Source organism: Hermetia illucens, chromosome 3 (assembly GCF_905115235.1).
Source record: "Hermetia illucens chromosome 3, iHerIll2.2.curated.20191125, whole genome shotgun sequence".
NCBI lineage: Eukaryota > Metazoa > Arthropoda > Insecta > Diptera > Stratiomyidae > Hermetia > Hermetia illucens.
In genome coordinates, this window is record NC_051851.1 from 27,184,047 (window position 1) to 27,211,235 (window position 27,189).

The 27,189-nt window shown below is 43.9% G+C and overlaps 1 protein-coding gene across 2 annotated transcripts in view; it reads left to right on the top strand.

The window, feature by feature from the left end:
* Positions 1-27,189, top strand: part of LOC119650921 (disintegrin and metalloproteinase domain-containing protein 10) — a 649,135-nt gene that overhangs the window by 433,285 nt on the left and 188,661 nt on the right. For both annotated transcript variants that reach the window (XM_038054147.1, XM_038054146.1), the window contains exon 5: positions 21,586-22,327. In XM_038054147.1, coding sequence (XP_037910075.1) covers positions 21,586-22,327 — 742 coding nt within the window. The remainder of the gene's footprint in view (positions 1-21,585; positions 22,328-27,189) is intronic.

Here is a 27,189-nt window from a genome sequence, read left to right on the forward strand (position 1 = left end):
TAGCAGCTTCCTGCTGTTAGCAAAGTTCAGTCTTGGCCACCAGACGATGCGTACATGCATCAAAATGGGTTTTATTATGGATGTATACATCCAGTATATCCATTTAGGTGAAAGTCCCCAGGTCTTACCTATCGCATTCCTACAGCACCAGAGCAATCTGCAGGATTTCTGATATTGTTCCTGGATATGATTCTTCCACATTAACTTGGAATTGAAATGTACTCCTAAGTACTTGACTGTTTTTGTCTGCTGGATTTCCGCGCCTGCCAAGGTGGGTAGCGTATAGCTGCCCCACCTGATGTTCTTAGTGAACATAATTAGTTCAGTCTTCCTAGTGTTCACCGTGAGTCCATTGCGGAGGCACCAGCTGTGGATTACATGCAGAGTTGCATTCAAGCGGTCACATACTGTGTCCGCAAACTTGCGGGTAATCATTACGGCTAGGTCATCCGCAAATGCTTGCACGAAGACTTTTTTTCCTCCAGGAGCCACAGCAGGGTATCCAATACCAAGAGCCATAACAGTGGAGAGAGAATCCCTCCCTGTGGACAGCCCCTGAGACATCCTGCTTCAATAGACTTCTGGCCGACCGATATGTGGATTTTTCTCCACTCTATCATGTGAAGGATCCAACTGCTCAGCAGTGGTTCGATTCCATACTGTCTTGCCGCATCATAAATTGCCGCGAAGGAAGCATAATTGAAGGCACCTTCGATATCCATGAATGCGCCTGAGGCGTATTCTTTTCGAACATCGCCTTTTCAATTTTTGCCGTAAGTTCATGGAGTGCTGTCTCCGTGGATTTGCCTTTCTAGGCGTGTTGGGTATGGTGAAGTGGCCACTTAGGAATGTGTGTATCCCTTATGAACCGATCTACTAGTCTTTCTAGTCCATTTAGTAGAAAATACGTTAAACTGATCGGTCGGAAGCTTTTTGCGCCTGTGTAAGTGGGTTTTCCTGGTTTGGGAATGAACAACACCTTCACATCCCGCCAGTTAATTGGAATATAAGCGTGTGCTAGGCATACACGATATATATTCCGAATGTGTAGACCCAAGGCATCCATTCCTTCTATTAATAACGCAGGAATGATGCCATCCGGACCTGCAGACTTGTATCTATGGAACAAGTTAAATGCCCATTTTACTCGCTCCAGTGATACTATTTTGCATGCCAGATTCCAGTCTCTCGGTTGAGGGCTGTATGCACCTGTTGGCTCCGAGATTAGATTTTGGATGCTGCCTGGGAAGTGTACTCCAAGCAAATGATTTGCCGTTTCTTCATCGCTTTCTGTGTACTTCCCATTCTGTAAACGTAAATAGCCCAGTTTCTGGCTACGTTCTTTGACCAGAATCCGTTTCAGCTTTGAGATCGCCTCAAGAGAGTTAGTCTCTTCGCAAAAGCGTCTCCAAGATTATCGTCTAGCCGATCTTATGCTCTTCTTTAGAGCCTTCTGTGCCTCTTTATAGCGATTCCACTTCCACTTCCGCTTCCCTGGGACTAGCAGGAGTTCTGTTCCGAGAGCCTTGCGAAGACAGATCTTCGATACTTTCCATGGGCTGTCACATCCTAGCGGACGCGCAACGTTCAAAGCAATCGCACAGAAATTCTTTTGGGTTAGAATGCACAAGGACATACGTAGTTGGGTCCGTTGCTGCGTATTCTGCTTACGTTCCGAAATTGGAAAACAGTCAGTTAACCCGATCAAACCGTTTGCAGTAAAGACACACCACTCCCGGATCAAATGGTCACATCCGTTGCAGCAGCTTTTTATTCGAGTTGGATTTCCCGGTTCGACGTTCCACACACAGTAACTATGGATCAAGGAACACAATTTGAGTCCACCTTTTTTCAAGCCCTAACAAAGCGAATGGGCTCTCAAAGAAGTCGCACAATCGCCTATCATCCCGCAGCGAACGGAATGTTGGAACCGTGGCATCAGTGTTTTAAGTCCTCTGTAATGTGCCACGAGTAGAACCCACCGTGGACGGATGTACTCCCTACGGTTTTACTTGGATTACGGAATAGATACAAGGACGACATCGGAGGATCCAGTGCGGAGATGTTCTACCGAACAATGCTAACGCTTCCAGGGAAGTCCATGGCGAGCGATACTGCGGACCTCATAAGATCCTGAACAGAATTTCCTAAGTCGTAGATAAAATTGACTTGAATGGAAAGGCAATCAATGTTTCTACGGAACGCCTGAAGCCTGCATTCCTCGAGGCTACAGCATTCGAAGGAAACAACATATCCACATCTGATCAGCCATAAGTTTAAGAAATAACATCAAGCATAAAATATTACCCGCGTTCAAAACTGAAATTCTTGAGACTATTGCTTTAAGACTAGAGGAGTTGGATTTGAATATTGTCGTTGCTTACTTTCCAGGCACGAAGCTTAATGTGCAGAAACTAAAAGCGTTTGAAAACGACCTTAAATTACTGATTAGTAAAAATGAAAAATTACTCCTTTGTGGTAATTTAAATGCACGACACCGTCATTGGAACTGTGTAAAAGCGAACAAGGCTGGCAAAATACTTTTTGATCTTGTTTGTGAAAGAAACCTTTTTATTCACACTCCCACAAGACCCACCTTTTTGAACCCTAGGGGATACGACTCTACATTAGATCTTGTAATTTCAAACGGCCGAATCAGCATCGACCAACCTGTAACAGGGGATAAATTATCTTCGCCTCATTTACCAGTAGCCTTTCAACTAATTTCTGAGACTTCACTATCAAATTCAGACGAATCAGTGGATAGGATTAGAATAAACTGGTTGAAATTTAAGAAATACTTGAATGATATTATACAGCTTAAAAATTTAAATTTAGCAAAGATCAGCTCTACCGACTAAATTGACTCCCTAATTAGTACCTTTTATTGCCATATTAATAGTGCCATAAAATTCGCATCCTATCCTGAGCAAGCCGATTTATTTCCAAACCAAGTCATTGATGAGGGAACCAAATTCCTAATTTCTTCAAGAAACTACCTACGGCGTCAATGGCAGAAAACTCGAAGCAGAAGCACAAAAACCGTGGTTAATAAGCTTACTAAAGCCATTCAAAGTCGAATCTTCGGTGCTAAAAACAAGCGATGGGGTAGAATGCTTCAAGAAATTCCTAAAAACGGTGATAAATTATGGAAATTAAATAAATTATTAAAGAAAAAGAAAATTATTCCGCCCATGCGGAACGCCGGTGATATTATTTACGATGATGAGTCTAAAGCGGAACTTCTAACAAATCAGTTCCAAAAAGCCCATTTAGCGTCAGACCACTTAGGATCGGTTTTGCTCAACAAAACCGTTCAGGAGAGGGTGGAAAAACTGCGTACTTCACTCTGTGATTTCGATGCTCGTGAACTTTGTTCCCCTAGAGAAATCAAGGCAATCATAAAGCACTTAAAGCTAAAAAAGGCTCCAGGTCCAGATCGGGTAACGAACTCAATGGTTAAGAACTTTCCTAGAAAGGCGATTGTATACTATAATTTCATCGTGAACAGCTGCTTAAAGCTCTCTTATTTTCCAAAAGTTTGGAAGGAGGCTACGGTAGTACCCATTGTTAAACCACGTAAAGACCCAAAACTGGCTGACAGTTACAGGCCTGTTAGTTTAATTTCTAGTCTCAGCAAAATTTTTGAGAGAGTTATTCTAGCTCGTGTTAATAAGATTCTAAATCAAACGAATTTATTACCTGATTTTCAGTTTGGCTTCAGACCTAAACATTCAACTTCACATCAGGTGTTTCGGGTGACCAGCGAAATCCAAAAAATTTTCAAAGATAAAGAGTCCTTAGGATTTCTTACTTTAGATATTCACAAAGCGTTCGACTCTGTTTGGCACTATGGGTTGGTATACAAGCTATTACTGTTCAGGTTTCCAATATATCTGGTCAAGCTTTTACTATCATTTTTAACTGGAAGAAGGTTTTCAGTAAAAGTAGGTAGCAAACAATCCTCAGATCGATCGATTCCAGCGGGGGTTCCTCAAGGTTCTCCACTAAGCCCTACACTGTTTAATATCTACACCTCGGACATTCCAACTGCCCCAGGGTGTAAACTAGCTGCATTTGCCGATGATGTTGGCATTATTTCTTCCTCTAACGATCCTTCAACAATTATGTCATCTCTTGAGAACCAGCTGGATTCTCTGTATCAATTTTATTTTAGGTGGAAGATTAAAGTGAACCCTTCTAAAGCACAAGCTGTGTTCTTTACGAAAAAGAGATGCAAAGCTAAGCTGCCAAGCAGAGACATAAATTTTCTTGGGGAGAGTATTAAGTGGTGTAATAGCTTAACATATTTAGGAGTCGTCTTGGATAAAAAACTTACATTTAAAGATCATACTGATTCAATTTGTTCGAAGATATCTAAATCATTTTGCTCGCTTTACTCGCTGCTACACAGAAATTCTAAACTATCGGTAGACAATAAATTGATTATGTTTAGAATGGTTATCCAACCAATTATTTCATACTGTGCTCCGGTTTGGTCTCAATGTGCAAGAACACATAAACTTAAAGTTCAGCGTGCGCAAAATAAAATCCTCAAAGTAATTTTAAACAAATCGTTTGACTTTTCAACTGAAAAACTGCACAATGAGGCAAAAGTCAAATATGTTGAAGATTTATGCTTATCGAACTCCGCCAGATTTATGAACAACTGTAGAACTGTTGGCAACCCTCTAATAAATATCCTATGCTCGTCATAAATTCTAGGTTAAGGTAGTTCAAGTTAAGTTAAGTAGGTTAAGTAGATCTAGTAATTTCGAACAAGGTTTTTTGCACTTTTCCTTGGGTAATTCATACCATAGAACGAATTTATTTATTTGCGATGCAAATTTTAATTTTGTAGAGTAAAGATGAGTCTGGTATCTACAGCCATAAGTTCTGCTATTGTATAGAAGGTTAAGATCATGAATAAAGCCGAATAAGCAGAATAAAAAAACATATCCACATCAGCAAGCCAGTCGACAACCTCACCAACTCAGAGGATTCCAAGTCACAAGGCGATTCGATGGACTCCAATCAACAGATCCCTAAAACATACCGCCATCGTGAGCTTCCTCACTCAGGAAGGAGAACTGCGGCAACTCAGCTGAATAAACCCAGCTGGTTTCGAACAAATTTTCGGTGATGGAAAATTCTCCTACCTTCTATAAAACGCTTTGTCCTAAATATGGGAGGGAAATGTTGCGTTTAAAAAACTTTCGTCCATTTTCAATTTAAGTCTACCAGATTATCATATCCTACTTGGAGCTGAAAGCTCGCTTTTACCTGTTAATGGAACGGCATTCCTATTTCTTCCATTTACTTTGATTTCTGTGATAAGGTTCTCTTTGGTAATATGTCATATGCTTATCGACAAACCTATGAGCATGTACTTACAATACTTTTTGTATGTGTGTCAGGAAAGCAGCACAAATTAATAACAAGCTCCCCGGGGACATGTAACACTTTTATTTTCAACGCTTGGTTGCCTCGTTTTCACTGCGACATTCACAATCATTTCCAGAGTTGACTGAATACGTCTCATGTCTCGTCTAGGCCGCGTTCCAGCACTATAATGTTAACACTCCCACGCGAACATCCTTTCACCGCCACAGTTCCAGTTTTTTCAACCTCAATTTCTTGTTTCCTCGAATCAGCTGAAATCAGGCGCGGTTTTAAACTGAATTAATGCCAAAAGGGATTTATTTCCGGGAAAATTTCATTAAACCGGGCGCTCATAACATATTGCAGCCTCAAGTTTATGCGTATTCGCTAGTATCCTATACGAGTAGATGTGTGTATCTTTTCAGGACTAAATCGGGACGCATACTCGTAGTATGTATCCTCGGGAGTGCAAATAGGCTTTTCGCTATGAAGCGAATAAATGTCTGATTGCAAATAACGGGTAATGAACAAAAAAGCACTTATGTTTGCGCGACATGGACTATACCCTGGAAAATTGAAATGATGTGCCACATCCCAGGCAGTAATTATGAGCGTATTGCCATCTCGTCTGTAATTGTAATTAAATAACGACGCAATTACAATCGTCCAATTCAATTTCCACGCGTTATTTGCATGAATATCGGTTTAGTGGTGGCGCGGGAGTGCCGCAAAGGTCCTACCAATATTCGATGGGTCTTGTACCAGAACATCTCCCTGACACGCTCCTATTCGCGCACCCCGTCCACATATGCCTTCCCGGAGATAAACTCCTGGAAAATTACAAGTTGATCCAATTTGGGTCAATTGGATTTTTACTCCGATGTGTAATCAAGGGATTTACGTTTACTGGCAAATGTGCGGTAGCGGTTGAACGTAAATGGCCTTTCAGGTTTTTAGTGTGGAAAATAGGCTGGCTGGAATATCTAAGGGCGGGAGGATATTTATATAGCAGAAAATAGACGACTCTCGGTTCTAAACCAAATGCAAATATTAGTTACGGATCCATTTGAACCAATTCCCGAAAGTCAGGCTAGTGTGAAGGCATTCATTGGAGCAATTAACCCGAATTCGGTTATGGAATTAGTTTGAAATCTAATTGTAAAGCAAAATGGCGTTTAAAAATTGATATTACATTACCAATTCAGGACGGAGTATTCGCTATCAAGGAAAGCATAGCGTGGATAACAATGGATTTAAATGGATATCAGACTCCATAGCCCATAGACGTACATAGATGACGAAGTTCGCTCTTTGAGAATGGAAAAGTCAATTCAATACAGGTGAGGCGCTGGACGACCAATGGAAAGATAGATTGGGCTCAACATAAAAAAACGTTCTGACTCAGATTCAGTATCCCCTTCAAAATAATCTTGGGGGAACTATAAAAAAACCGAACAAACCTGATTGCCCTGGACTACGATTGGGAACTCCATCCAAACGATGTGTTCATTATAGGACGAACTTTGCGGAATTTTTCCCACATTGGGTGCGAAATTCCTGACATAATTTCATGGTAAGCCAGGAAAAATTATGTAAACCATTAATGAGGTCAGAAGTGAAAATTGCTTATTACGGTTCAATAAGAGATATTCTCGTCTTTAATCCTTTTGAAGTAACCATTTCATCTATGTATTCATATTGACATAACTGCCGGTCTATTACAGTTTCTTAGGATTGGTTTCAACCGGATCCTCCCCTTCCCCCCGGACTTGACAGGTTCGCGATTTATTTGTTGAGGATGCTGGGAGTCCTGAGTCCACACCCACTTGATGACGGACCGGACCACTTGGGAAGCAACCTACTTCCTATTTTGTGGTCCACGGACTCCTCTTTTTGGGTTAAACACCAAATTTTTTCAAAAATGTTGACTGACGGTTTCGTCGACCACAACAGAGGAAATAAGTTGCTTCGCAAGTGGTTCGGTCCGCTATCAAGTGGGTGCGGACTCGGGACTCCTAGCATTCTCAAAAAATCACTTTGGCCTGATTTAGGTTTACCACGGATTTCATTGGGGCAGAGGTGAGGCAGCGTCTGATGAGTTGCCTCTACCCTGGACGAAAAAGTCGGTCAACTTTTTGGCGATTTAATTGATACGAAAATAAATTATTATAACCAAACAATAACTATAATTTGCACCTCATTCTGCAAAGTGCGATGTTGCTTTGGTATCCAACCACCTATATTGATTGATCGGCAAGGCCCGTAAATCTTTCAATTAGTTTTGGGCCATGAATCATAAGATAGGTACACATAAGATAGGTACGCAGCTAAGTCCTAGGCACAGAATTTTGAGCTTTTCTTTATTAAAACACTACTTTCGAAACTATTCTTTCTTGCTATAAAATACGATTGTATATATGCAACAGTCAAATCTAATTTAATTTAATTAATTTTTGTTATAACGTTAAGGATCGACCGATGAGAGTCCTGCCGAATGTCTCCTTTAGACTCTTTTTTCTAAAATGTCACTTTTAACGTCCGCGTGATCCCGGGCCAATCTGATGATTGGCAGGTGCCTTTTCGGAGCGATCGTCGGTTCGACGAAGGTCTTCAGCCTCATCAGGGAAGCCCAGTTGGGCCCGCCCCGAACGTCGAGCTTGAGTGAGTGCTCGCCTCGATCTAGCACTCTAAATAGGGCCTCGTATGGCAGCGGCCTTATCCACCCTGATAAGGACCTGGTTACACGTCTCGAGATCCCTGCATCATTCCGGAGTCGTTTAACCCTGCTCTGCTGTCCACTACTGGGTCGGTGAGGAGGCGCAGATTCTCCCCGTAAACCATCTCCGCTGGGCTGGCCGCGAACACCTCTCGCTGGGCTGCACGGATTCCAAGAAGGACAAAAGGCAAGGACGGCGACCACGAGGGATCGTCGCGGGCTATTAGAGCGGTCTTCAGCGTTCGGTGCCAAGCTTTCCTAACTCCGCGAAAAAAGTAAATTCGAATTGCATTTCCTGGTCCGTGATGATAATGGCTGGAACATCAAAGCGCGGAAGCCACTCTCGGCAGAGGGCCTCGGAAAATGATTGCGCCGTAATGTCAGACAGAGGTATTGCTTCAGACTACCGCGTAAACCTTTCGATGATTGCGAGGCAATAGTTAAATCTGTGCCGATCTCGCAAAGGGCCGATGATGTCGAGATGGATGGTGTGAAAATGCTTGGTTGACCGAGGGAAAACACCTACTTCCTTTCTAACGTGCTTATTGATTCTACACTTCTACCACGTAGTGCACTGTCTGGCCCAAGAGTTCACGTCCGTGTTTATGGACGGCCAGAAATATTTATCAGTTACTAACCGGATCGCGGTCCTGATGCCTGGGTGCACAAGATCGTGAATCGCTTTGAATACTTCCCTGCGAAAATCGGCTGGAATAAATGGCCATTATCTGAGGTCTCGCGGAGTAAATAGAAATTTGAGTCTAAAATAGGAAACTCCTTGAATTTGTAGTTGGAGTTTGTCTTCAGGCTCTTAAGCTCTGCGTCGTCTTTTTGTGCCTCCGCTATTGCCCTATAATCTACCTCAGCAGGGACTGTGATCTTCATGCGCGGATTTCATCGTTATAGCTGTTACCAGTTGTGATTTTCGACCCTAGATAGGATATATTTTCAACGGTCTCCAAGTTGTAGTCCCCTATCTTCATTTTTTTCGTTTGACCAGTGCGATTCGGTGCTGCTCGTTCTTTGGCTTTTGACGCTGACGTTGCCACCAGCTCAAGATCTGGCGCCACTTGTTCGATCTGGATGAAGACAGACTACATCCGGTTGTTCTTCCAATGATGTCGATATCGTCAGCGTGGGCCAGTAGTTCGGTAAACTTGAAGAGGATCACTTTTTGCAGGGCCAGGTTAAGGAAGACGCCTGATATAGCATCCCCTTGTCTTAGACCGTTGTTGATGTTGAATGGTCTCGCTCCTGTTGCTTTTATCTGGCTTCGCACGTTGGTCAGGGTCAGCCTAGTTAGTCTTATCATGGTCGTATATAACTTTACCCGGCCTTTACTATCGTCCGCGGCCTTAAAGTCGATGCAAAAATGGTGCAACTGATGATCATATTCCAACAGTATTTCCATCACATCCCGCAGAGAGAAAATCTGATCTTTTACTAATTTGCTTGAAGTGAAAACTTTTTGGTATGGGTCGATGATATTCGGAACGTATGGAGCTATCCGGTCTAGCAAGATAGTGGACAATATCTTATAGATGGTACTCAGCAACGTGATACCTTTATAATTGCTGCACTGTGTGATATCTCCCTTTATATGTATGGGGCAGATAATGCCACATTGCCAGTCGTCAGGCATTGATTCACTGTGCCACACCTTACCTCACCTCACCGTCAGTTGAGGAATCGCTTGGTGCAGTTGGTCGCCTCTCTATTTAACCAGTGGCTTCAGAAATGACCCTCACCTGATTGTCAGAGGCGCTTCCAGGCGATGTTGTAACTCGAGAATGGAGCACTATGCCAACGGGATAGTAATATAAGTCTATATTGGCCCCCCTATATGTTCTGACATTCATCAAGACTGAGAGGTGGCGGCGTTCAATCAACACGTGGCCAATTTGGTTAAAAATTGGCCCGTTTGGTGAGGCAAACGTATGTTTGCGGACCGCTTTCCGCGCAAACCAGGTACTTCCAGCAACTATTTCGTGTGACACTGCTAATTAGATAGTAGTCCGTTACACCTAAATACGGGTTCTGTCCTTACTTGACTGTTAAAATCTGGGACAGGCTTCGAGGGTCCGTTCAACTGCATAGTAGAAGGTATCCTTCTCCAACTCTGCAATCTCTTCTGTAAGAACGTGAAAGTTAATAAGGCTTATATTTCTAAATTTGCTTCGCAAACGCAGGGTGCTTAGGTCTGTACAGGGAGCGCACGTTCCATGAGAGAATTCACAAATTTTTATTCCGTTTTCGTTACCGGGTTCGTCGTTGTAATCTCCATCTTGTCCGAGGCTCTTCTCGTGGCTTCGTAACGTCGGTTTTCCGTGTAGGCATGTCAGCCCTACCCAACCCCCAACCTGGAGGACCAGTTGGTACAATTTATCCTGTTTTTATGCGCGCAAAACGCGCCTTCATCCTTTTCTGCCTGCAGGTTTTCTTTAAGAAAGAGCTCCCAGCGATCACCACATGATGGTGAAAATACGCTGTTGATGTCGGTACATCAGGCATTTCCCAGGTGTTGTACTCCACCGAATGCAACTTAGCTGCTTAATAATCAATCAAAAAAATTGGAGAATTGCGTTGGATGCGATCTTTAGATGCTGCTGTACCAGTTTTTTTTGACTAAAAGCGTACTCCTATAAAACTTGATTAACATATGCCTCGATCTACGACCGCCTGGTAAGAGCTGAAATAAATAAGGTCATCATCATCAACGGCGCAACAATCGGTATCCGCTCTAGGCCTGCCTTAATAAGGAACTCCAGACATCCCGGTCTTGCGCCGAGGGCCACCAATTCGATATCCCTAAAAGCTGTCGTCCTGGCCTACGCCATCGCTCCATTTTAGGCAGGGTCTGCCTCGTCTTCTTTTTCTACCATAGATATTGCCCTTATAGACTTTCCGGGTGGGATCATCCTCATCCATACGGATTAAGTGACCCGCCCACGTAACCTATTGAGCCGGATTTTATCCACAACCGGACGGTCATGGTATCGCTCATAGATTTCGTCATTGTGTAGGCTACGGAATCGTCCATCCTCATGTAGAGAGCCAAAAATTCTTCGGAGGATTCTTCTCTCGAACGCGGCCAAAAGTTCGCAATTTTTCTTGCTAAGAACCCAAGTTTCCGAGGAATACATGAGGACTGGCAAGATCATAGTCCTGTACAGTAAGAGCTTTGACCCTATGGTGAGACGTTTCGAGCGGAACAGTCTTTGTAAGCTGAAATAGGCTCTGTTGGCTGACAACAACCGTGCGCAGATTTCATCATCGTAGCTGTTATCGGTTGTGATTTTCGACCCTAGACAGGAGAAATTGTCAACGGTCTCAAAGTTGTATTCTCCTATCCTTATTCTTCCTGTTTGACCAGTGCGGTTTGATGTTGTTGGTTGGTTTGTTTTTGGTGCTGACGTGCCACCATAAACTTTGTCTTGCCTTCATTGATGTGCAGGCCAAGATCTCGCGCCGATTACCGCCTGCTCGATCTGGATGAAGGCAGTTTGTACGTCTCGGGTGGTTTTTTCCATGATGTCGATATCGTCAGCATAGACCAGTAGTTGGGTGGACTTAAAGAGGATCGTACTTCTTGCATTTACGTCAGCACCACGGATCACTTTCCCGAGGGCCAGGTTAAAGAGGACGCATGATAGGGCATCCCCTTGTCGTAGACCGTTGTTGATGTGGAATGGTCTTGAGAGTGATCCTGCTGCTTTCATCTGGTCTCGCACATTGGTCAGGGTCAGCCTAGTCAGTCTTATTAGTTTCGTCGGGATACCGAATTCTCTCATACAGTTTTACCCTGGCTATGCTATCATAGGCGGCTTTAAAGTCGATGAATAGATGAAATAAATAAGGTACTCATCCTAAAAAAAAATAAAGCGGAAGGCGACTTCATTCATTTTAGACATCTCTCCCTAACGTCTCCTCTAAACTAGTTAATTTTATAGTCAAAGTCAGGCTTCCTTTAAGACCACCATTGTCTTCTTAACAACAATTTTACCTACAAACAGCACAACTCCGCCACCTCATGCCTGAACCATCTTCTGATGCTCAGCACGCTGGAAAGGAAAAGCAGGAAAAGCATATCTTTGCGACATACAACCGATAGCATCATGTGACTGCAAAGAATCATAGGAAGCATAAAACTTATGATTAAAGAGAAACATGTAACTATGTTTATGTACTACCTCAACGCTGTGTTTTAGATTTAGTACAAGGTGGGAAAAGAAAATGAGGCTTGGAGACACTTGTTTCCGGGAGAGAAAAGGCGTGAAGCCTAAAACTAGAAGGTAAAGGCAAATGTACGTGGAGCCTAACCGGGAACAATGTTGAGAATGTATTCATCCTCTATCCCACACAACAAAATGAAGTTGGGAGCCGGACCATGCTACCTTCCACTGATTCAATGAACTTGAAACTTGAAAATGTTAAGCCTGGGGGGGGGGGGGGTCAGAAAAATGAGCCTAGAAAATCGACACGGAGAAGCGGTGGATCCATCTATATCCCCTTGCAACTTTATGGCGTATTCAAATAGAATGGAATCACGACTACAAAAATGTCTCAACAACGAAAGGCAAATCGTTTCCAGGTTTCTATCAAAATAAACCGGGTTCCGAGCCCTCAGGTTGAACTCGAAGGATGTTAAGAGCCTCCATTGGCTGTTAACCAATTTTCCTTTTATAAATTATGCTGTTTGAAATTTCAAAATGGAGCCTGGCTCCTATGAGCTGCTTCTTCTGTAAATAAGTTTTTCACAAACTGATGACCCCATCTACCCCTTTGCAAAATTTACCAAGTACTATCATTATTATCTCAATATTCAAAGCCTGGTAAGATACATTTTAAAAATTCAAATATTCTAAGTGAAGAACATCTCTCCGTGCTCCAAATTTCCTGAGCAATGACATAAAACTGCTTCGAGCCCTTTCAATTACCTCATGATACTACTGGACTCACTTCAACCCATCTAAATAGACAATTTAAATCCCCATAACATAACATCCTCATCTCTGACAGAATTATGTCATAAAAAATTCAATTTCCTGTTGACTTTCTTATCCACACATCCAACTAGACTCCTCCTAGAGCCCAATATATCCCCACTCCAAGGGCGGAATATTTTTCATGCAAATTCGTGCTAAAAAAGTCACATATTCCAACTTCAAAAGCACAAAACTGATTTCACCGTCATATGGTCCTTTACTCACATACTCCTCCCGGCGTTATCCTACTAGCAATCCCGGTGCAGGCCAAGCAGGACCATCACAGAGACACAGAGATTCTGCATGTAATGAAATACCTGTCATTCTCCTGAAAATTGCTAAAATAGTTGCGAATATATTTCAAAACAAATTAAAACTAACTCTAGCATCCCAGAAGCACCATGCATAGATGCATGCCCTCGTATTTGTTGCAGTTCCGAAAGGACTAGCGCATTCTGTAGAAATATTTCAAGATGGCGAAGGCCATTGTGTAGAGAGCGAGCAGTAGCTTCAGAGACAACTTGCAACACTACAGAATACAATATGCGACAAAATTAACTTTTGCTTGAGGAATGATACTGGCTCTAGGGCAGGGTTCCCTCCAGAAAGGTAAGTTGAATCATTTCCAGATTTTATTCCATTAGAATCTGACAACAAATGCAGAAAGTGGAGAAGTGAACAACTGGACTAATTAGATTATGTGGTGAGAAGTACGAAACTCGTTACAATCAGGCAACACGAGCTGACCCAGATAAACCAGCTCAGCCTCTGAATACTTGAGTTAAATTCAATATAGCAGTTCTTGGTTACAGGAGATTTACACATTGTATCTCTGGACTTACAGATGCAATAGGACTTACGAGATATAGCTCGAAGAATTTGTAAAATTTACTACTTAGCATTTGGAAGTTTGAGAATGCGACCTTAAGCGACTTTTCTCTAAGGATGCTAGTTTACATCCATTTCAGTACAAGTGGTAGTACTGTGTCCAGATTTTTAATATCGTTAGCAGATTTTTTTCCTAAAAAAGATGACGGAAATATTGTACATTAAGGAACAGTAGACGGTACAGAAAGACAATAAGTGATTGAAACTGATGAGTTCATTATCAGAATGTTCTAATTAAAAGGTCAACCAACCGCGTATTTCGATTCTCTAACTTACCCAACAAAATCCTCTACGCCCGGCCCCGCCCCTCCCCCAATTAGGAGGGCCAATTAGACGCAAGTCTGCAAGAGATTCATCTGAAGTGGCCGCGAATCCTCACCGAGGATTATCTAGTTCTATTGAAACCTGGATAGCCCTCTGAAAGCCTATGTTCTAGGGAATTCCTGGTTGATATATTTTCGGCCCGGTTGTTTGGGATTGCCCCCGTGTGAGAGTTTCATGTTGGTTGTGCCCATATCGCAGGCAGAGCTCCTTGTGAACTCAAGCGTGGAGTTGCGCTGTATAAGTCGGGCGCCATACCCCTTAGTTGTTGCAAAGGTGTTAGATAGGCTTCGCATCCACTGATATGAATGCTGACCCTACACTCAGTATAAACCAGTACCGATGTTCAATCACGGTCGGGCCGCTTAGTCATAAATCAATTCGTGTCCATATAAGCCTAAACACAAGGTATTCACGTTGAACCCGCAGGACCTTCAGTCCTTTCAATACTTACCACAGGCGACCTATTCACCTGACTTTGTCTTCACCTTATGATGAATATCAGAAAATAGGCTGAGTCCCGATATTTGTGAAACAAAAACCCCGGATGACACTTCTGTGTAAACATTTTTTTTTTTGTGGGAATGGGATGAAATGCATTTACGAACAAAGTACCGAACTCCTGTCTCAGACAGGACTTTAAGATTAAGAATTAAGATCTAGAATCATTTGACCCATTACTTCAGGCTAGACCGATTCAGTGTAAGAGCAAAACCCCGTAGTCCAGGGAGTGTCAGCTGCCCTGGCATCTCTCCTGTCCATCTCCCACTTTTTCGCCTTAAGAATGCCTTGAGTATAACATGACACTTAGCTCTGCAGCAAAGCGTTAAAATTACGATATCCGGAGACACTTGACACCCTTCTAACGAAAGGTGTGAAGCAATTAACCTAACAATATACACTTCAAATGTATTAGAGTCGCTTACACACTGGGGGGTGTTAGATGAAACCTTCTTGTCAGATCACCGATACATAGTATCGTCTAGGGAGCTGCTAGGCGACTAAATCCTTGGGCATTAGAAGATAAATTGGAAAGTCTGAATCCACACTATAGAGAGCGATAACTGCAAAAGCTCAGAAGTTCAACCATATGAATTCTGAATCGTACTGCAATAAGAATGAAGACTGACTAAACTTCCGGAACTCACAGCGCGAATGTAAAAGGCTCGTTAAGTGTACGAAACCAGACTTCTTTGGAACGTACTGTGAGCAACTGCGAGGCGAAAAGGAGACTTCAAACCTGTGTAAAGTCCTTAAAAGGGATGAGCTGGACCCTCTTAGAAAACCGGATGCTATTTCCACGAACTTTAGATTGGAATCAGTACAGACCCTCTTGGAAGTACGCCATCCGAGAGATCTGTTGAGAAAAGTGGAAGAAAGAGAACTGGCATTTCCTGCAACACGTTGAACACGTAAGTTTTGCAAGATAAATTGAAATACAGCGAGAATGCCAATGAAAAAGTGATAGCTGCCTTACTGTTCTTTGAACAGTTCAAAGAAGATGATATGAATGGCATCTATCCAGCAATACTAAAGGAGGGTAAAGAGAACTTCGAACGGATGCTAAGAAATGTTTTTCGATGGTATCATGCTTTGGACTACGTGTCTACCCCTAGGCAGCAGGTTAAGGAAGCTTTCATACCGAAGCCTAGGGAAGATGACAATTCAAACCCAGTGAACTTCAGACATTCAGCTTGACATTATTCTTGCTGAAAGTTTTGAAGAGACTGGTTGAGAGTCACTTTCGTCAGAAGACGCTGACGGAAATGAATTCCAACACGTTTACCAACATGAAAATTGTCGTGAGTTCGCTCTTCATTCTTTCGTTTCAAAGATAGAGAATGAAACTCTGAAAGATGAGTACGCGAGGCGGGGAGGGGGGTGTTCGTGGACATTGAAGGGGCTTTTACCAAAAACTTTATGATTCCGCCAGAGCGCATGGTGTCGATAATACTTTAATTATGTGGATCTCTGCCATGCTAACGCAGAGATTGCTGCATGATTAAATGGGTATCAATCAACACCTGTTATTATTAGTCTGTTAAGGGAAAGTCGCACTGCGTCCTTAAAAAACTATTGTGCCCCTTTTACTGGTTATAGTATACTTATTAACTATAGTATCTTAAACAAGCCTATACTCGTTAAAAATCTTAGTATATTCCCCAGTTCCAAATCTTTCGACTAAATCCAGTTCTTACAATGCCTTCCGATTCTCGTGTCCCCATACATCTGTTTGGTAGAAGATATGTAGTTACCCTGAAGCATAGAGAGGACTGGGAAGACCCAGAGGAATGCGTGGCGGGATATACGGAAGTCTTCTACACCGATGGCTCAAAAACAGAAGAGGGTTCTGGAGCCGGAGTCTACCTCACGAATAAAAACGAGAAGTGGGCTTTTCCTTTGGGACAATATGCAACGGTTTTTCAAGCCGAAGTTTATGCGATCCTAAGGGTGGCAAACTGGGTGATTGACGAGCGGTTGAAGGGCAGGCGCATCGCAATCTGCAGTGGCAGTCAAGCTGCACTGAGGGCATTGAGCAGTCCTTTGATCGCCTCGAAAATCGTTCAGGAATGCAGAAACCGTTTGAACCTTATGTCTAGATTCAATACGGTGGAACTACTCTGGGTACCTGGTCACTGTGGCATAGAGGGAAATGAAATCTCGGACGCTTTAGCGAAAGAGGGGTCAATCTCCCCTATGCCGGGACCGGAGCCAGCAATTGGAGTATCAGTAGCATTGGCTAAATCTGTTTTCAAAAACTGGGAACAAGTTTCCCATAATGACAGGTGGCAGAGCCTAAATGCTGCTCGACACACCAAACTTTTCCTGCCAGAACCGAACATACGTACCGCAAAGTTTATCCTGTCGAAAGGCAGGAGGACCTGCAGGTGTATTGTGGCATTCTGACAGGCCATAATTCACTAGCTGAGCATATGTTCAGAATAGGAATTACCAAAGATGATACGTGTCGCTCCTGTAATGAGGAAGCGGAATCCACGGAGCATTTTCTATGTGAATGCCCCGCCTATGGACGCATCAGGCATCAGATCTTTGGTGCCGATGTTCTCCAATTGCGACGGGTAGCATCACATCCACTAACGGAAATCCTGCGATACGTTAACGAATCCGGAATATTCCGTTAGACGGGGGAGGCGAGCACAATGGGCCAACATGGCCTGAGTGCTCAGAAGCTGTAGCTTCTCCCCCACCATACACACACACACACAAGTGTTTTCCCAGGTGCCTCGACCTACTTTTCACAAGTGCCGGACTACGTCCCAGAACGTGTACAGAGGTTTCAACAAACTCCGCACAGAACCTACAGGTAGTGTCTGTAAATATCACTAGCTTCCGACAGTGACCAGCGAGAATTCCCACTATGATCCGGAGGTTCTTCCTGGCGAGGTTTAAACAGTCACACCCTGGTCCATTCCTAGTAGACTCGCCCAGTATAGTTCCCTCTGCCGTTTCTCTTCATTTTTTAATGTGATAACCATGGACCTGTTTCCCATTCTAAGATGATTTCTTGGCCTCTCTGAATAATGCTGGGAAGATGACATCTACTACTTCTTTTGCTAGTTTCCAGTTCTCCTTTCTCCCATCCCCCCCCCCCTTTCTTCGTTGTTGGGATGTCAGGCAAAATGCTGTCGTCTGCCGCCACCGGGTAAGACTCATTCACGGTAAATGTCCGATCCTCCTTCTTCAAACATAGACAAGATATTGCCCCGTGTTTGGCTACAGCTTTGTAAAGCCTGGTTGCTTCTGTGGTTTGATCGATCCCTTCACAGAGTTCCCTGAAGCTGTTTCGTTTTGCTTCCCAGCTCGCGTTGCTATAAGCAATCAGTCAGTTTGTTTTGCCCGATTTAACAGTTTTTGTACCCCTGTTCTCATTCTGCCTAATTTCCTATTCCACCAGGGAACATCCCCTGATGGCTCAACAGTCTTAGCCAGACAGCTGACCTCATATGTGTCAATGTTGACTTTGTTGAGGTTTTCCACCATTGTTTCTAGGTCACGAATGTTGAAGTGTTCCCCTTATTATATATTTTTAACATATTGTTTAAAATAAATTCAAGAAGGTACTCACCTCTTCGATTGGAGTCGCTGCTTCTCCAGACTTTGTAAAAGGCGTTGGCGTTGCAGCCAAGGAGAACTGATAACGCCCTCCTCTCACAGTACTTTACCAGTTTAGCGACTAGCTTCTGAGAAATAGTCTGATGCCACAACTGCCCCCTGGCTTCGACTTTTGGGAGAAAAGCTGTTACCATGTTTGCTCCTGGTATATCATCCCCCGCACATGTCGACGGTTCTGCCTCTTCCCAGCCTGGCAATTTAGAAACTGTGGTCCTAGTCCACTCTGCAGTGTTTTCCGTCGCGCAGTCCACCAGTATAAAACCTGGTCGAAAGCGTATCCTGGTGAACACAAGTTTCGAAGTCCATCCCTTGCACATCTGGCTGAGGACAAGGTCTTCGATGGTATCTTGCTCCTCACGAGTGAGTATTTGCTAGGGAAATATTTTTCGCTTCTCCGCTCAACGAAAATCGTGATAAGTCTCTGCGCGTGCCCGCGTTATTTGAGAACGCAGCATTACTCGGTATGGAGCATTCCTCCCTTCCGTTGCTAGCTTACATTCATCGTCAAACCAGCCGTTCCGACTCTTTTTGCGGCTGGGGCCAAGTATGTTTGTGGCCGTATTTATGATAACGTTGTTCAGGTCATTGTGAAGATCATTTGTTGAAACTTCATTTCCAGGATCTCTGTTGACTGCGGTTATTGTGGCGTCTATTTATCTTATAGGTGTTACGGAGGGTTGTGTTATGGATGGCTTCAGTGTTCTCACTTGATTGTCAAAGGGGATTCTAGGTGGTGTTGTTATTCGAGCTCGCTGCAGTATGTCAACGAGATAGTGATCCGAGTCTATGTTGGCCCCCCTATATGTTCTGACATTCATCAAGGCTGAGAGGTGGCGGCATTCAATCAACACATGGTCAACTTGAAAGTGGTCCCGTCTGGAGACGCCCGCTTTCCGCGCAAACCAGGCACTTCTAACAACCATTTCGTGTGACACTGCTAATTGAATAATCCGCAGCCCGTTATCATTTGTATTTTGATGCAAGCTATGGGAGCCAATGTATCGCCTGAATACGGGGCCCTTCCCGATTTAAAACCCCCAAGTATGATCTTGATGTAATATCTAGGACAGGCTTCGAGGGTTCGTTCAACTGCCTCGTAGAAGGTATCCTTCTCCGGCTCTGCAGTCTCCTCTGTAGGGGCGTGAACGTTTGTGAGGCTTATATTTCTAAACTTGCCTCGCAAACACAGAGTGCATAACCTTTCGCTTATATTTTCAAGGCCGATAACGGCAGGTTTCATTTTTTGGCTGACTAAGAACCCTACTCCGAGCACATGGTTTACTGGATGTTACATCAGCGCTATATTGGGAGAGGGTATCAGCTAGCTGCTTGGCAGCTCTATTTCTGTACAGGGAGCGGACGTTCCATGAAAAAATACGCAAATCGCCCCTTTTTCATTGCAGGGTTCGTCGTTGTGTAATCCGTCCAGTCCGAGGCTCCTATTGTGGCTTCGAAACAAGTTGTTTTCGGTGTAGGGTTGTCAGCTGTACCCGACCCCCAACCTGGACAACCAGTTGGTACAATCTGTCCCGTTTTTTGGCGCATGAAACTCGTCTTCATCCTTTCCGTTTGCAGCTTTTCGTTAAGAAAGAACTCCCAGCGGTTACCACGGGGAGGTGGAGATAGAGTTTGGTAGCAGAGCTGTTGGGGTTCGTTCAGCAGGCGTTTCCCAGGTTTTATACTCCATCGTGAGTACCAATCCACGTTTCGCCCTGGGACCTATACTACTCCTTGACCATCCCTCATCATAATAGAAGACAAAATTATGAATTCTATTATTTTTATGAAAAAGTTTGCATCCATAAGTGCAGACATCACTTATAGTTGACAAGAATTCGACTAACTCTCTGGCTATTTCTTCAAAAGAAACTAACTTGAATCATAAAATTACTCACAATTTTCGCGACATCTTTTACGATTTCTTTAGGTAACTCGAGGAGCTCTTGTCTAAACCTCAGAACAATAAATGGAAGCTGAATTGATGTTTCCTTGCATCACAAACTCCCTCGCAATATATATTTAATGTTAACAAAACACTGGAATTACCAAACCACCCATCACCGCCACACTTAGCGGAGACAACTTACAGTATCCTCCACTTAAAATTAGATGCAAGCAGACGCCAAATAGATCCAGGTGAATGAGCTCCACAGACGTCCTTGCGTGCATGCCGAGAAGGGCCAATGGGGAATCCATAGATATTATATTGTCTCACCATTCTAGCCATGCCATCCATAGTGCCGTGCTATACGTGCACTCGAAGATAAATGTGTCTACGACGTCTTCTCACAGATCGCCTGGAAGCAGGTGACTTCGAGATATGTATTTGCTTCGAGTAAATGGCATTTATGTGTGACGTGGATATGAAATGTTAATGTCAGAATAATGGGCAGCATTCAGCCAAAAAATGTTACAGAGAATAAATTGTTACAGCAAGAAGAGTAGTAGAGAATTCACGCTTCATTCTCCAGCCAAGCGGTTCAACTCAGATTACCATTAGAGCTGAAGGAAGGTGGACAGTATCTAAACGAAAAGGATTTACGTTTATGTTTCAATCAGGCTTTTACGGGGTCTCCATTAGGCAAGGACGCGGCACTCTGTTGATTTTCTCCGTCCTACCACTCATCCATCTAGACTAAACCCAGATAATTGCCATTTTGAACTTTGCCTATGCTCCTTGTTCGTTGCTTGCACTCCTGGCTGCTGCCACAATTCACCACTTGGCAAGGGGTCGTTAGTTAACTCAATAAGGATATACAGAATCCAAGTTGAATTTATAGACAAAGAAAAGTGAATACTTAATGGGAAAACTTTACTTCAATTTACATCGAACATGCATAAATTGAGTGGATTGTATTTCAACTCCATTCGAAGAGTGGATCAAGGAGTATCGATATCGAGGTTACGGGAACTACTCGTTTTGATATGGGATAGGTGTATTGGGAATGAAAGGGTAAATACTTCCTCCATTGTGCTTCCATGCAGGCAGTGCCTGCTGGTCGTCCTGCGACGCCCAAGGGCGAGGAATGAGAAACTCAATTAGTTATTAGCAACGGTAAACTTTTAACGTAATTAAAACTTGGAGAGTAAACTGTAAAGTCTCCCTTATCTGAACTGAAGTGCATTGTTTGAACTTTTCCATGTTTTATCCGTTTACAGCTGCGGGAAGCTCGTAATCCACCACTACCGCTCGACCTCGAGGTTCCGTACAATGACGAGTCGAACCTTTTTCCGGGCCGGAGCAACGACAGGACACAGGATGACCACAACATCCAGGACTTGGGTCCTGGCTTCAACAGTGACTTATACACGAAATCAAATCATAATCGTAACATAATCGTGAGCGACTTCAACCCCAACAGTGATTTCAACTTGCGGAGTCGGTTCGGGGTGAACAGCGGCAGCAGCAACAGTAGGAACATTCTAGTTAATACATTTCATAACACTAGTTCTAGCGCTAATAGTAACGATAATAGGTTTTATAATACGAACAATTATAATAAAAATAGTAATAACAATGGGAACACTAACTTTAATAGCAACAGTAACAGTAACAGTAGCAGTAATGGTAGTACATCGCGTCCAAGTCATAAGACTCACGTCGAGATCATAACGAAAAATGGTGCAACGAAAAAACCAAATATTATTGTAAATAATTATAATCCGGATGTGATATTGACCAGTCAAAATTATCATCATACCAATTTGAATTTGAATGTTCGTAACGACTTATCGGATTACGGGAGTGCAACGAGCAGATCTTTGTATGAGAGGAAAATTACGTGCATGTTGTATCTGCAAGCGGATCACACGTTCTTCAATAAGATGGGATCGGATGAGGCGAGCATCGAGGCGATAACCAGACATGTCCAGCGGGCCAACTCCATATATCGGAGCACGGGTGAGTAATCTTTTCTTTCGTATTCAGTAAAATCCTCTTACTATAATCCCAGCTGCATTTATCTGATGCATTAAGAATGCAAAATTGTGAAAAGTATATAAGCGGTTTACAGACGTATTGAAAATTACAAAAGATTTCCACAAGCAGACTTAAATCCTTGACCTTTTGCTTTCTTTTTTGACGGAGATGATTGAAAATGGACGAAATCATGCTTGCGAACAGAAACTACTTCACAATTTTGAAAATAAAGATAGACACGCAAAAGTACACAACATTTAGATACCTCTAATTATGCATTGCCAAAAGGGAAGGAAAATGGGAATTTTGATCAATACCTACCTGAGGGACATTACTCCACTGCCCTAGAAAGAGCCTCTCATACCAATATTGTCCAGCAAATCAACCCTTGGCCTCCAGATTTTGTTTGTTTTATAAAACGGGTGGAGGGGCGGTCCGGCACTTAGACCTTCACTAGTGTCATTATGTTACATACACTTCAGACACTTCAGACAATCAGAAACATCCATGGCAACGACCGAAATTTGAACAGAAGGCGCAAGTCGAAATTGCCAACCTAAACCATCTTGTCCATAGCATTACCAAACATAGCATTACCGACGCTCCCTCGATGATTACCTACCTTGTTGTGGTGAGGGAGCTCAGTAAGGAAGATTCTCCAGGAAACAGGAGGTGACACCTGAAACCAAGCGGGAATCAAAACCCCAAGCCAAGGTGTGACTACCGTGCCGAGGGCTGAAGGGTCACAGGGGTTAAGACGTGGCCACAAACGGTGAACTCTGGGTACCAGGCGACCCCCTTGTCTCGGCAAAAAGGGGCTCTGCCGAAATTGACTTACTTTCCCCGACAAAACTGAGCCCATGGCTGCCAATTATGAAAAAACAAAAAAACAAAAACATAAACCTGATGAACAAACACAAATAAACTTCGATCGTGAAGATCCAACCCCGAGTGAAGGGGCAACCCTAAGCTCATCGATGGAGAACCTGAGTCTAGACTCAGATTCCCCACTTACTCAAGTAGGTACCAATCCAATTGGGACCTAGGCCATAACGGACGAGCTGAAGCGGGCCCCTTCCGTCAGCACTCCTGACCGCAGGCTTCAATCGGCGCCACCTGCTAACGCTAAAGTCTAAAGGGAAACCGAAGCGGCAACGGTCCTCAGACGATCCTAACTCTTCGACACAAAAGGCAGCAAAGAGGGTTTGGCCAGCAACGGCTAGGCCTTCATTTACAGCCAAGCCTATCGAAGCCGATGGATGGGTCCTGTATGACGACTCTAATCCATCCGGCTACGATACTGAGCAGTGCGAACAGCTTAGGAGGAAACTCCCCCTAGCTGTAAGGACTGCGTCCGCGCAAGACATTAAACTTTGCTTTGAGTCGGTAGGTATATACCGTAAAATGTTACGGCTGAACTTTGCCGACGAAGACACGAACGGGTGGCTCAGGCAGTACTGCTCCTCCCTCAACGATGTGTGGGAGGATGCGTGACTAACCTTGAAAAGGGTCTCTGAGCTTCCATCGATCAAAAAGTGCTGTCTCTGGCTTCCAGAAGAAGAAAGAAATGGTGTTGGGGTTCTGGAACAACTTGATGTGCAGAACAACCTCAACACTTCCACCTGGTTGCTGTTAGGCAGCAAAACAGGAGAGAGCCGATAGGTCGGGAGCTTTTCTCACTAGCGGCGTTCCCGAACCCGATGTTAAGAAGGGGGGAGAATCGGGCTGCCGGCTCTACTATGGGCTGGGGACCGTCACGTTATAAGTGTCGGCTCCTAAAACCATTGATCTGATCTTCATCTGAAACGTAGATGAGGTGCCGCATTTCCCAAATAAACAGCATTGTAAAACGGCGACTGCACTTATCAGTCGTCGGATCAATAGTTGCAAGACATTTATATACCTCATACAAGAACCGTGGGTTGTTGGTGGGGTAGTCAGTGGTCTAAACTTCCAACATGCTGACCTATTCTATGCCCATGGAAGCGATCGACCCCGCACCTGCATGGTAGTCTCAAAAGACTTCCAGGCTAATTTGGTTAACGACCTATGTGATGGCGACGCCACATCGGCTATAAGAAGTCACCAGGAAGACAAAGACATACTATGGTGCTCTGCATATTTTCCCTACGACGCAGAAGACGTTCCCAGCGGAACATTCATCAGAGCTATCCAATATGCCAAAAGTAGAAGCATGGGGTAATAGCAGAATGCCATGTCAACGCTCACCACATATGCTGGGGAATTTCGAACATCAATGCAAGAGGATCGAGACTACTGGAGTAACTAGTAGGAACCGATTTGCAGATCCTGAATGTGGGTAATAAACCCACTTTCTTCAACGTGGTCAGGCGAGAGGTCATCGACATCACAGTGGCATCTCCCGACATCGCGGCTCTAATCGGAGAGTGGAGAGTATCAAATGATATCACACTCTCGGATCACAGGCGCATTGAATTCGTAATAGGCATGGATCCACCTCCACCCACTCCATTTCAGAATCCGCGGAAAACAGATTGGGTGATGTATAAAATAGAATTGAGCGCCCGAGTCACGATCCCTGGGAAGCGCATCAAATCCATTGCTAGAATTGAAAAGACAACTCAGATAATCACAACTAGCATGAGAGAAGCTTTCGAAGAAAGCTGTCCACTAAAGATGCCAAAGAAGGGAATTCGGATTTGGCAAAACAGAGGAGAACGACAAAGGTGCTCCTCAATCGTGCTGTCAAGGGTGAATCAGTTACTAGCTGGAATCGCTATAAAGAGGCAGAGAAGGCTCTAAAGAAGAGCGTAAGATCGGCTAGACGGTCATCATGGAGACGCTTTTGCGAAGAGACTAACTCTCTTGAGGCGACCTCAAAGCTGAAACGGATTCTGGTCAAAGAACGTAGCCAGAAACTGGGCTATTTACGTTTACAGAATGGGAAGTACACAGAAAGCGATGAAGAAACGGCAAATCATTTGCTTGAAGTACACTTCCCAGGCAGCATCCAAAATCTAATCTCGGGGCCAACAGGTGCATACAGCCCTCAACCGAGAGACTGGAATCTGGCATGCAAAGTAGTATCACTGGAGCGAGTAAAATGTGTATTTAACTCGTTCCATAGATACAAGTCTGCAGGTCCGGATGGCATCATCCCTGCGCTAGTAATAGAGGGAATGGATGCCCTGGGTCTTCTTATTCAAAAAGCTTACGCAAAAAGCTTTCGACCGATCAGTCGAACGTCCTTTCTGCTAAAAGGACTAGAAAGACTAGTAGATCGGTTCATAAGGGATACACACATTCCTAAGTGGCCACTTCACCATACCCAACACGCCTACTAGAAAGGCAAATCCACGGAGCGATTTCCGAAAAAGAATACGCCTTAGGCGCATTCATGGACATCGAAGGTGCCTTCAATTATGCCTCATTCGCAGCAATTTGTGATGCAGCAAGACAGCATGGAATCGAACCGCTGCTAATCAGTTGGATCCTTCACATGCTAGAGTGGAGAAAAATCTACATATCGGTCGGCCAGAAGTCTATTGAACCCGGATGTCTCAGGGGCTGCCCACAGGGAGGGGTTCTCGCTCCACTAGTGTGGCTCCTGGAGGACAAAAAAGTCTTCGCCCAAGCATTTACGGACGACCTATCCGTAATAATTACCGGCAAGTTTGCGGACACAGTATGTGACCGTTTAAATGCAACTCTGCATGAAATCCATAGTTGGTGCCTTCCCAATGGACTCGCGGTGAACGCTAGGAAGACTAGATTGGTTATGTTCACTAAGAACGTCAAGTGGGGCAGCTATACGCTACCCACCTTAGCACGGGCGGAAATTCAGCTGGCACAATCAGTCAAGTACTTAGGAGTACATTTCGACTCCAAGTTAACGTGGAAGCATCATATCCAGGAACAATATCAGAAATCCTGCAGATTGCTCTGGTGCTGTAGGAATGCGATAGGTAAGACCTGGGGACTTTCACCCAAACGGATATACTGGATGTACGACCGGTCTCCTGGGAATCTCGTCGTAGTGGTTGACTTTGAACTTTACGTCCTGCCAGGCGTCTCTGATCTTAGCGACGCTAGGACCGTGAAACTCCCAGGAGAATCGGTCCTCACATACCCTAACAAGAAGCCCATAGACCACCTACGAGAAATCGAAGGAAGGGATGAATTCCGTGCGTTCGCCTTTGTCGAAGGAGCTGCTCGACGACCATCTCCGACAGTGCAGCCTCAACACTGATCCTCACCTCAGGTGCTAGTTTGCCGCTAACGAAATTTTCATCTGCCAGCGCCACACATAAATGACTCCTGGCTACGTAGCTGAAGAGTACGCAGTTCATGAATGATTGCAGCTTACCTGTTTCCAGAGTTTGCTTAGCGTCCGAGTCCTTAAAACTCTGCTCTGCTTCTGTTGTTGTTCGACCTCGTCTTGAGATTGATTCCGGTTGAAGGCGATAGGGTTCGCCTTCTGCTCGTTTCCTAGGCGTTTGCTGTTATATTCTTCAACAATCGCCTGGTATTCAACGAGATCCTTTTCGTTCTGCTCCTCACTCGCCCCGGTGTCCTAATTCTTTGCAATCTTATTCAGAATATGTGTGGTCTTCTGGTACTGAGTTTTGAACAGGACTCCAGTCAGAGGTCCCTATATAACTAAAACGGAGGTGCGAATTTTTGTTCACCGAAACGAAAGGTCTCGATTAATAGTTTCTGGAGCAGATTTTAGTTTTGACATTGCTTGCAAAGGGGAAGAGTGTGGAGATCTGAAAGAGGACAGTAACTGGAAGGACCCGTTCTCGGAAACTAGCCAAAATATGATGGTACCTAGGCCTCAAATTTTATCGATGCTTTAATCC